This window comes from Nothobranchius furzeri, chromosome 10 (assembly GCF_043380555.1).
Source record: "Nothobranchius furzeri strain GRZ-AD chromosome 10, NfurGRZ-RIMD1, whole genome shotgun sequence".
NCBI classification, from domain to species: domain Eukaryota; kingdom Metazoa; phylum Chordata; class Actinopteri; order Cyprinodontiformes; family Nothobranchiidae; genus Nothobranchius; species Nothobranchius furzeri.
Window position 1 is genome coordinate 73,269,823 of NC_091750.1, and position 12,439 is coordinate 73,282,261.

Below are 12,439 nucleotides of genomic sequence, written 5' to 3' on the forward strand. Positions count from 1 at the left end.
CTGGTGCTGCGGGCGTTGTACCGGTGTGTCGTGGTGAAAAGAGCTGAGCCAGAAGGTAAAGCTCCAGGTCGATCTACGTTCCTACCCTCACCTATGGTCACGAGCTTTGGGCAGTTACCGAAAGAACAAGATCCAGACAGTTGAGGTGGCTCGGGCATCTAGTCAGGATGCCACCTAGGCGCCTCACTGGTGAGGTTTTCCAGGCATATCCAACCAGGAGAAGACCTAAAGGAAGACCCAGGACACATTGGAGTGACTGTCTCTCTGCTGGACAGGGAACTCCTTGGAATTCCCCCGGAGGAGCTGGCCCAATGGAAGTCTGGGCCCCCCTGCTTAGGCTGCTACCTCCACGACCCGACTCCAGATAAACAACTTAAAGTGGATGGATGATGAACTTCCCCCCCATGATCCAGAAATAGCTCAAGTATTTGTATTTAAATTATCTTTAACATCTTGATATTTGAGTTTGGTTTCAATAGCAGGTGGTTTTAAACATTAAAAAATACAAAGACTTTAACAAACGTGAATGTTTATTACTAATAAACGCCAGAGACGCTGGCCAAGGAGACTACACTGGCAAAATTAGGTCTGTTCAAAACAAAGCAAAATCCAAAACAGACATTTTAAAATCAGCAGTACTTAAATATTTTAACAGAGACACCCGCTACGTCACATCCCTCACACCTGTAGGCCTACAGATGTTCAGCTCACTGGTGGTGATGTCGTTTAATCTGGCAGAAAAACAAACTCAGATGACCTTTAAACCTAATCCCATCCTCCACCCCGGAGACCTGTAAGCATCAGGGAAAAAAAAAAAAAACTACTGAAAACTGCTTTATTTGTCAAAAAAGCTCCTTTACAGCTCCACGATTTTCATCCTGTAAAGCCAGCCAACATGTAAAATACAACCCTTACAATACATTAGAATCAACGGGTACCAAAAAGTACAGTAAAATTGACACTTCCTGTGGAAATGTGGAGGGCAAGAGCAAAGAAAGGGAAAACTTAAAAATCAGAGGCTAAAAAAACAAAAACAACATGGAAAAGTTACATTTCAGGTGTTTTCTGTACAAATGGTCTTCTGTCATAAAAGAGGTCTGGAGTGGCCCAGTGTGTCCGTCCAGCCGCAGGTCTCACCAGACCAGACGAGTCCTGGGGGGGGGGGACATCGGTCATGGAACAGCTTTCAGCAAAACCTGCGATCAGAACCGTGGAGCTACAGACCTTATGCTGCCAGGTGGTCATCAGTAAGGCTTGTAGCCGGTCTGGTGTGCCCCCCGTCTCGGGGTCTTTCCGTAGCTGGCACTTGCCTGGTCTGCTGCAGGAAAGCAGAACAAATCCAGGTTAAACTGGCCCTCTGCTTTGGGTCAGGGGTCAGAACGGCCCAGAACCTCACACAGCAGTCTCCCGAATGATCGGGTCTCTTCATGAATAAGGTTCTGTAACAAGGCTGGTTTTCAGAAGCCGACTGCATTACAAACCAACCGCGTTTGTTTTTAATCTTCCACAAAAACACGTTTAGTAAAACCTAAATGATCTCATCCCACACAAACATCGACTCATGAAGAAAACACTGCTATACAAGCAGAGAACAGCTGCCATTGTTAGAAAATCAAACATCACTGCACACCAGTGTGTTTTGTCCTCCTGCCACTTTTACTCATGTTAGGAGGAGGTGCGCATCAGCAGAAGACGATAACCGAATCCGTTTCATGCTCACTGAAAACCAAACTCAAAAGAGGAAAAGTGAACATTTTCTTTGGGTTTAATGATTGGTGGGCGGGGTTTACAGCGCTGGTGTAGTTAACCCCAGCAGCACGCCGGGAGTGCGGACCCAGCTGACCCCTCCTCCATTCTTAGACACAGCCGAGACTAAAATCTAAATGATGAAGACTTTTCTTTTACATCTGAATGAAATAACACCAATAACACCTCCCTCTTTTGATTTCAGGTAAACACGTAAAGACTCACAGATTCATCACGATGCGGGCAAGGTGTGACGGTCGCGTGGAAAACGAGTCATTTGGAACAATCTTAATTCTCAGCATGAGCTTGAAAAATGAACTAAAATGAAGTTTGTGGTGGATTTACTGTAGTCGTATCCAGGGCCGTATCCGTAGTATCCAGAGTAGTCGTAGTTTCCGTAGCCGCCGTATCCACCGTAGCCGTAGCCTTGGCTGCCGTAGCCCTGGTTCCAGTAGTTTCCGTAGCCCTGGTTCCAGCCCTGACTCGGACCTGAGAGACACGCTTCTTGTCATTCGAGTCGAACCGACAGAAACCAAACTGTTAAAAATGATCCACGAGTTTCCAGCGTTGTTTCTCTGAAGCGCTGCTGAAAACTCGTTACAGGTGGAAGCAGCAGCATCCTCACCTCCACGGCCTCGACCCCCCCGACCTCCTCCGTAACCCCCCCCACGCCCGCCTCCGTACTGCTGCTGCTGGTAGACCTCCTTGGGCTGGGCGATCTTCAGCTCACACTGTGGAGGAAACCAACACTTAATGCTGACGCCACAACCAGAGCGCTGAATGGGTTGCTATGGAAACGCACCCTGCCACCCTGGATGGTGTGGTACTTCTTCTCCAAACACTTCTTCACACCGGCTTCATCTTTGTACGTGATGAAGATGAAACCCCTCCTCTTCTTTGACTTTGGGTCGATGGGGAGCTCGATAGCTTCAATCTGGAAGAAGGAGACCGAGATCATCAAACTGGTCACAAACCATTACCACCACCTCGGCCGCCCAGTTAGGCGGTTTTCTTCACTGACCTCCCCAAAAGTGCCAAAATATTCCCTAATTGAAGCCTCTGTTGCTTCTGGATTCAACCCCCCGACGAAGATCTTCTTGACGGGCTCCTTCTTCATGGCCATGGCTCTCTTTGGGTCGATCTGACGACCGTCCAGCCGGTGATCTTTCTGCTCCAGAACCTGCAGACGCAACCACATTCCCGTTATTGGCTCTACCCAACCCAAACGCTGTCTGCCCACCAAACGCTCACCTTATCCACGCTGGACGAGTCTTTGAAGAGCACAAAGCCAAAGCCTCGGGATCGGCCGGTGTTGGAGTCCATTTTTATGGTGCAGTCAGACACCTCGCCGAACTTACTGAAGTAATCCTTCAGGTCCTTTTTACTTGTGTCCCAGCTCAGGCCGCCAACAAACATTTTACTGCAAATCAGAGACAACGTAAAGTTTAAACGACTCGATCCAAAGCCGTCAAGAGTTAATCACCTCGACTTAAACCACATTAATGTTAAATAAAACCACAAATATGTGGGCCAGCTCACCCAGCATCCTCCTCTCCTTTGCTGGCATCAATCTTCCCTCCATCTGTTCCATCTTGGCTGTCGTCACCTCCCATCAGCTCCTGCTGATCGGCTCCGTTCTGGTCCTCCTCTCCCTCATTTCCGTTCTGCTCCGACGTCTCCATGAGCAGATTCTCAGCGTCCGACATTCTGTCTGAAGTTTTCTGAGATACTGAGAAGGTCCGAGAGAAAACTTTAGAGGATGCAGCCGGAAAAGGTTTCATTTTGGTCATTTAAACCCTTAACATGAACCTGACGTTCACTTTTAAAATCACAGATTAGAATGACTTATTGTGTAAATAAAGAGCTTAAAACTTTTAGTGGAAAGATTTAAGAAAATACAGATATAATTACTAATAAATGCAGTTTGCTTAAATGTACAAAGGTTTTTTTAGTTCACAAAACATTTGGTCAAAATCATTTAACTATATTATATATATATATATATATATATATATATACATACATATATATAAACCATGTTTTGTTGGTGTTAAATTCAACCTGGAAATCTCTCCTAAACGACCACCGAGTTTAGCCCAGCTGAAATAAATAAACTATTAGAAATAAAATATCTATTGATGGGGGTTTATCTCATCTCAGGGGGCATCAAAGATGATTTTCAGTCAAACTGTTTAAAATCAACGCTTGAAACCTTTAAAATCGCTTAATCTTCACACAGACGTCTGGCAAAAACAAAAACACTAAATTGTTTTGTATTATCTTCAGTCAGGATTTGTCATCAAATTTCATAATAAATTCAGAAATATCAGATATATGCGATACGAGTCTCAGATTAAATGTTTTTAAGAATTTGCAACAGCTGCAGCATGTTTTCATCCGGATATATTGATTCATGGACTGATGTTTCGGAACGTAGTACGTCTTAGAGTGATCTAGATACCTACAGGGAAAGGAATTGTAATAGAGTAGCATCAAATAAAAAGCTTTTGAGCATTAAAGAATCATAAACATCGCCAACCCCGTTTGAGGTCCAGCTGCTGGCGCAGACAAAGCCGCAAACCGGTTCGGTCTCCATGTTTAAGCGGACCGCGCTTCGCTCCGTTAGCGCCCCGGACAAGAAGCAGGCCTCAAAACGAGCTACTCACCCCTAAAACACAACACCAAACCCCCAAACCAGCTCACAGCCACCACAGTAATAATTGTTAACGTAGGAACGATGCGCACCTACGGCTTAGCTATGCGCGTTGGCGCGTGGAACTTTTTCATTCAGCATTCAACCCATCTTTACGTTAGCTCCCTGCGGCTAACACGCAGCTAACGCGATATACGAAAACAGCGCGCAGATTAAAAACAGGCCACCGAGAACAAACATGGCGGAAAAATAACACCCGCAAAACATAACCTGTTCCTAAATATCCCACCGCCGTAATCTAACGCAACCGCGACCCTTACCGTGAGTAAATAAACCGGGATAACGAGCCGCTGCTCAAAATGGACACTCCAAATTGCACGGCTAACTCGTGGCAACATTTATACGACCGGATGTGACTTTGCTGTGGGTAAGACTGTAAAGACAACGTCTGTGATTGGATCAGAGTCTGACTTTGAAAATTAAAGACACTACGTGATTGGCTGCTGCCCCCCAGCGCAACGAAGGCGTACCCAGCAGGCAGATGTACTTCCTGCCGGTGGATTCTGGGAAGATGGCGGATCGATCGGTTTAACTTAGTGGGCTCTGTGAGGAGGTCGTGCTACAAGCTGTAGCCAACTGTAGTTGAAATTAACCTTCTTATGATTAGGTGTCAGTCAAGATACACGGATCTACTAGCTACTGAGTTATATTCTATCTCTACACTTTAAGGTCCTCTCCTCCAGAGCTTCTTTTGGACGCTTTTTTGATCGCTATTTCGCCTAGCAGCATCATGGCTAACATTAGCAAAGACCACGGCTACCACCTAGCGGCTCTACAGCAGGCATGCTACGACGAAGATATTGAATTGATGGAGCAAAAGCTCGACATACAGACGGATAAGTCACAAGCTGATCGCCATCACACACCTGTGAAAAGCCCAAATCCGAAGAAAATGAAGACCAACCAGACGCAGAAGGAAGTTTCTGACACAGTCCTTCTCGATGCGATCCAAAAACTGATGTGTAAATTTGATACCCAAAGTGAACATCTAAAGAGTTACGAATTCCAGCTACAAGAAAATACAGACACTGTAAATAAAAATGAAGGAGTGTGTTGATGCCAACACAGAAGCTGTCAAAAGTGTGGTGTAAGATGTGAAACGTATTAAACTACAGATGAAAATGTTCAAAAAAGAGAACAAGGCGCTTCGGGAGATGTAGATGCGAGATATAAACGAAGATGGTCACTGTTGCTTACTGGTGTTCCTGAGAAAGAGGGCGAAAACGCAAGGGATGAAGTTTTCAAGATTCTAAGTAAGATTATTCCCGCAAATGATGAGCAGCTGCATAATACAGGTGCTGGCCAGTAAATTAGAATATCATCAAAAGGTTGAAAATATTTCAGTAATTCCATTCAAAACGTGAAACTTGTACATTATATTCATGCAATGCACACAGACCAATGTATTTCCGATGTTTATTACGTTTAATTTTGATATTTATAGGTGACAACCAATGAAAACATCAAATCTGGTATCTCAGAAAATTAGAATATTCTAAAGGCCAATGAAAAAATGTTTGTTTCTCTAATGTTGGCCAACTGAAAAGAATGAACATGAAAAGAATGTGCATGTATAGCACTCAATACTTAGTCGGGGCTCCTTTTGCCTCAATAACTGCAGTAATGCGGCGTGGCATGGACTCGATCAGTCTGTGGCACTGCTCAGGTGTTATGAGAGCCCAGGTTGCTCTGATAGTCGTCTTCAGCTCCTCTGCATTGTTGGGTCTAGCGTATTGCATCCTCCGCTTCACAATACCCCATAGATTTTCTATGGGGTTAAGGTCAGGCGAGTTTGCTGGCCAATCAAGGACAGGGATACCATGGTCCTTGAACCAGGTGCTGGTGGTTTTGGCACTGTGTGCAGGTGCCAAGTCCTGTTGAAAGGTGAAGTCTGCATCCCCATAAAGTTGGTCAGCAGCAGGAAGCATGAAGTGCTCTAAAACTTCCTGGTAGACGGCTGCATTGACCCTGGACCTCAGGAAACAGAGTGGGCCAACACCGGCAGATGACATGGCACCCGACACCATCACTGACGGTGGAAACTTTACACTGGACCTCATGCAACGTGGATTCTGTGCTTCTCCGCTCTTCCTCCAGACTCTGGGTCCTTGATTTCCAAAGGAAATGCAGAACTTGCTTTCATCAGAAAACATAACTTTGGACCACTCAGCATCAGTCCAGTCCTTTTTGTCCTTGGCCCAGGCGAGACGCTTCTTGCGCTGTTTCTTGTTCAAGAGTGGCTTGACACACGGAATGCGACACCTGAATCCCATGTCTTTCATGAGTCTCCTCGTGGTGGTTCTTGAAGCGCTGACTCCAGCTGCAGTCCACTCTTTGTGGATCTCCCCCACATTTTTGAATGGGTTTGTCGTCACAATTCTCTGCAGGGTGCGGTTATCCCTAGAGCTTGTACACTTTTTTCTACCACATTTTTTCCGTCCCTTCGCCTGTCTGTTAATGTGCTTGGACACAGAGCTCTGCGAACAGCCAGCTTCTTTAGCAATCACCTTTTGTGTCTTGCCCTCCTTGTGCAAGGTGTCAATGATTGTCTTTTGGACAGCTGTTAAGTCAGAAGTCTTCCCCATGATTGTGGTGCCTTCAAAACAAGACTGAGGGACCTTTTAAATGCCTTTGCAGGTGTTTTGAGTAAATCAGCTGATTAGAGTGGCAGCAGGTGTCTTCTATATTCAGCCTTTTCAGAATATTCTAATTTTTTGAGATACCAAATTTGGAGTTTTCATTAGTTGTCACTTATGAATATCAAATTTAAATGTAATGAACATTGGAAATACATTGGTCTGTGTGCATTGCATGAATATAATGTACAAGTTTCACGTTTTGAATGGAATTACTGAAATATTTTCAACCTTTTGATGATATTCTAATTTACTGGCCAGCACCTGTACTGTGGACACAGTGCAACGGCTGGGCCAGAAGGGGAGACCCGCCACCGGGGACAAACCCAGGCCGATCACCATACAGTTTGCCATGAGAACTGTCCCGAGACCTAGTGTGGAAGATGTCCAAGGACGCCAAACTCTGCAAGGAAATGAAAATCAGGTTCAGAGAGGACTTCTGTAAGGAAGGCAGAGAAGCCCGCAAACGTCTGGCCAAGGGTGGAAGAGGCAAGAAGGAGGGGGCTTAAAGCTATCCTCAGAGACGGCCACGCCGTCATTGACGGTCATCAAATTACGGAATGAAAAAACTTTACTTCACCTCTTTTACTACCTGGACCAAAAGGTGCAATTATTCTGAATTATTATATGGAGAACTGCATTTCATTGTAATAACTCGTTCAGAAATTTTGAATGCTTGACTTGAAATAGAATTATAATTAGAAGAAGGTTAAATGTTTTTTGGGGGATTTATTTTTTGCCCTACTTTAGTTGAGTAACACTCTTAAGCTATATTCTATGGTTCTTTCGTTACTGTCTTTAAATGTTCGAGGTTTTAAAAACGGCATAAAGCGCAAAGCAATTTTTCTTTTTTTGTAAGGAGCAACCTAATGTTAACTGTTTTTTCTGTCAAGAAACACACAGCAGTGCAGATGACAATACTTTCTGGAGAACTCAGTGGGGTAGCGGTGACATTTTCTTATCTCATGGTTCCTCCCATTCAGCAGGAGTCGCTGTTTTTCTAAATCGCTTCAGTGGCAAAATAATTGATCATAAAAGTGACAAGGAAGGTCATTGTAATGATTAGTATAGAGATGGATGATTATAAATACATTTTAGTCAATGTCTATGGATTCAATAACAGGAATCAAAACCTGAATTTAATTTCCACTCTGAAAAATATGATAGAAAAATGGAAGATCGTTTACTCAATAGACAGAGTGATTATTGGAGGAGACTTCAATACGGTTCCAGATGAAAAACAGGATAGATTCCCTAGTAACTATAACTCTCTCCATCTTAACCAGATAATAATGGATTTTGCCTGCCCTCTATTTCCCCTAGTGTCAAGATGTATGATCATTAATTCCCCTCTGACCATTGTGCAATAATACTTTCAATTTTTCCTGATAACAGAGCACCAGAATGGAAATCTTCTTACTGGAAATTTAACAGCAACCTCCTAAAAACGTCTTCATTCTGCAGTAAAATTATATCCCTTATATGTGAGGTGAAGACTATGAGTGATTCATCATGGGAATGGCTAAAGTTCAACATCAGAAAAATATCAATTGAAGAAGGAAAACGAATGGCCAATATAAGGGAAAAAACATCAGGCTGAAATGATCTCTAGAATAAGTTTACCGTGTAGCTTAACACAATTTACAGAGGAAAATTCTAGAGAATTAAACCAATTTGCAACTCACGCTAGACAAACTATATACAAATAGAGCAAAAGGTGCTTTTATCCGCTCAAGGGCTAAATGGATCGAGGAGGGGGAAAAGAATTCTACCTATTTTTTTAACTTAGAAAAAAACAGGCAAACAAAAAAATCTATAACCAAGTTAAAAATTAATAATACCTTTACTGAAGACCAACATACTATAAATAACTATATTACAGATTTTTATTCAACTCTTTACACTACTAACTATTCCAGCCTAGAGTCTACCCACCTTTTTAGTGATATACAAGATAAAATCCCCAAAATTGACTCCGATTTTAAAGATTTGAACGAATCTGAAATCACCTTAGCTGAGCTGGACACAGCTGTCTCTCAAATGGCCAGTGGTAAATCACCAGGTTCTGATGGGATCACAATAGAATTCTATAGATATTTCTGGGATGATATGAGAGAATTATTATTGGAGGCATTTAATCAACGTATTAGTGGCCAGACGTTGTCCCCAACCATGAAACAAGGTATAATCTCTCTTACTTCCTAAACCAAATAAAGATTCTCTGTTATTGGATAGCTGGAGGCCAATTACACTTCTCTGCTGTGATTACAAATTATTAGCCCACGTTTATGCCAACAGATTAAAAACGGGAATAACTCAAATAATAGATGAGACACAGTCAGCTTTTATAAAAGGGCGCCAAATCCACAACCATACTCGTCTAGTGTTAGATATCTTGGATCATGATTTTTTAATTCCCCATGATAGTCTTCTTCTTTTTTTGGACTGTTTTAAGGCCTTTGATTCTTTGGAACATATTTTTTTATTTAAAGTTCTCGAAGCCGTAGGTTTTGGTCCTAGATTCTGTAGTATAATGAGAATGTTGTACAGAGATATTACAAGCAGTGTAGCACTCAACCAAGGTTTTTCCAATAGTTTTTGCATCAATCGTGGAATTCGACAGGGCTGCCCTATTAGCCCCTTGTTGTTTATCATTGCAGCTGAAATGTTGGCCATATACAAAAAATGCTCTCCAGATTTAAAAGGAATAAACATTCTAGAGAAAGAATTTAAGATCAGTCAGTTTGCAGACGATACGACCCTATTTCTTAAAAACCAAAACATGATCCCTATTACAATAGACAAAGTCCATTCCTTTTCAAAAGCATCAGGCTTAACAATCTTAAAAAGTGTGAAATCCTAGCTATACACAGTTGCAAACTAAGCCTTATTAATAATATTCCAGTGAAAGAGGAGGTTAAATACCTTGGCCTGATAATCTGTAAAAATGTCAAAGATCGAGAAGATGATAACCTAATTCCCAGTTAAAAAAACACTAAATCATTGGCTAACATGTGATCTATCCATTTTAGGCCGTATTTTGCTATCCAAAGCTGAAGGTCTGTCAAGACTCATATTCCCTTGTTATTCAATATTTACATCTCCAAAGATAACTAAACAGTCCAACTCTATTATATTTAATTTTATTTGGAAAAAATAAAACTCGCTGTATTCGTAAATAACAATTAGTTAAAGAATATGTAAATGGAGGTTTAAAAGTTCTAGACTTTGAATCCATAATTGCTGCGTTCAGAATTAAATGGATAAAAGATTGCATTTCTTATCCACAATCTGTGATACTACATTTCTTATAAACTTTTCAGTAGGGTCGGAGGTTTGGAGTTTTTGCTCAAATGTGATTTTGTTTTATCCAAAATCCTTCTCAAATTATCCAACTTTTATAAGGAAGCATTGAACTACAGGAAGTTACTTTTTACTCACAACTTTTCACCGCACAATTCCTTATTGTGGAACAATAGTTATAACAATCAACAAAAAATCCTTGTTTAAATCAGACTGGCATGATAACGGTATATATTTTATTCATGACTTACTTACTACATGCAAATGACTTGCTGCTATCGCATGATGAATTTATGGAGAAACATAAAATAAGGGTCTCATACCTTACTCATAACAAGGTCTGTAAAGCCATCCCAAAAGCTCTGCTACATCTTGTTCAGAACACCTTAAAATACTCAGCAATTAGAACAATGTTACATCACTGATACTAGATAACATCCCACTAAAAGACAAAAAATGCAACAATAAATTAGTCTCTCAAATTTTCAAACAAAAATGTTCTGTAATTACAATATTAATGTTAGACAAGACCTCGATAGCACTTTCAAAAAGAAAACATTCTCCTATTATATAAAATATCCACTCACAACGAAGATGAAAGAAACACAAATTAGGATTATATCTGAAATCTACCCTGTTAATGAGTTCCTGCATAAAAGATTTGATTTTGAACCCAATCCATGTGTTTTTTGTAACACAAGTCAAGAAAAATTGGAACACTTTTTTTTTTCCAACCTGTCAATAATTTTTGGTCTGACATCCACAGTTGGATTTCACTGAGAATGTTTCATGTGCCTTCCTTTACGTAAAGATATTCTCTTTTTTATGGATAATTTAGATCCCGAAATCTCAGATGTTATTAATTTTGTTATCCTATGTAAACATTTTATACACTTGTGTAAATGGAAAAATAGCGCTCCTATGTTTACTGTTTTCTTAAACTACTTTTGCCAATATTTCAAGTCACTTCAATTAATCTCGGATACGAAAACAAAAACCTCCTCATTGTATCAAAAAGCCTTAAAACACCTACTGTTTTGAATATGCCTGACTGTACCAAAGCATTGTTTGTTTTTTGCTCCTGATTTTTTATTTTGTTTTTTGTTTAAAAGCAATCGGTTTTGCTTCACCATCTCATTAATGTGAACCTTTGTTAAATTCAGTATGCTTCCTTACTCGTGTTGTACATGCTACATCTTTCAATAAAGTAAAAAAAACAAACAGCTGAAATGTCGCATGAATATGACGTAGTTTCCATGAGATTTCAAGTTCATGAACGCAGATTCAGAGTTTTTGAAAACAAACAGCTTAAAAAATTTCAGTTAGTTTTTTTATGATGTATAAACTATTACAAGTATTTGAAGAAAAATTTACATTAAAATAAACTGTCATATTTAAAAAAATGATGTACTTCCTGCCTTTTCACACCGGTGTTTACGAGGATGTAGGAACCTCAAACGGCGCGCTACTGCTGAAACATAAAGCAAAACGGTTCTCACAAATCCACGTATCCCAAAAGCGGCCCGCCGCTCACACACCAGGCTTGGGTCGGCTGGAGCTCCACGGCTCTCATGGGAGCTTCCCCAGAACCGCCTCTCCTGGTTATAGAATACTGATCTTTGTTTTCTGAGTTTTGTTATCTTTACATTTGTGGATTTCACTGCAGGGGGGGGGGGGGCATTTTTTATTATAGGCCGAGGTGCTCTTTGTGGGCGTGGCTTCCAGCTCAATATCCATATCTCCAACCCCAAAAGCCCAATATGGCAGCTCAGGTAAACAGAACTTTGTGGCTTTGCTACACCAGAAGGAACCAACGTTGGTGGTTTAGAACCAGACATGTAGGACCTGCTGTAAGCTGACCCGACTGTTGGAGTGGAGCTCGCCAACTGTTCCCGTTTATCACTTCTGACTCAGTTCAAGCAAAAACACACAAACCAGGACCGACACGTTGATTTCAATGAAAGTTCAGTCTGACTTTATTCACATTGTTTATTTTTGGGTAAAACATTTAGAAATAAGTTAAAATAAGTTTGATTAAAAG

The 12,439-nt window shown here is 41.2% G+C and overlaps 2 protein-coding genes across 2 annotated transcripts in view; both read right to left on the reverse strand.

Annotated features, from left to right (window-relative positions):
- Window positions 1-512: 512 nt before the first annotated feature.
- On the reverse strand, window positions 513-4,848 carry LOC107372411 (heterogeneous nuclear ribonucleoprotein A/B). The gene is made up of 9 exons (XM_015940642.3): window positions 4,720-4,848; window positions 3,286-3,475; window positions 2,998-3,166; window positions 2,768-2,926; window positions 2,549-2,680; window positions 2,372-2,477; window positions 2,092-2,235; window positions 1,225-1,318; window positions 513-1,152 (listed from the first exon to the last, which is right to left on the reverse strand). Exons 2-8 carry the CDS (start codon window positions 3,450-3,452, stop codon window positions 1,245-1,247), a joined length of 951 nt encoding a protein of 316 aa, XP_015796128.1. The 5' UTR covers window positions 3,453-3,475; window positions 4,720-4,848; the 3' UTR covers window positions 513-1,152; window positions 1,225-1,244.
- A 7,502-nt stretch (window positions 4,849-12,350) lies between these two features.
- Window positions 12,351-12,439, reverse strand: part of btg4 (B-cell translocation gene 4) — a 3,186-nt gene continuing 3,097 nt past the window's right edge. Inside the window, exon 4 of the mRNA XM_015940648.3 lies at window positions 12,351-12,439. This exon is cut by the window's right edge and continues 281 nt beyond it. The gene's annotated coding sequence lies outside the window, so the exon portion shown is untranslated.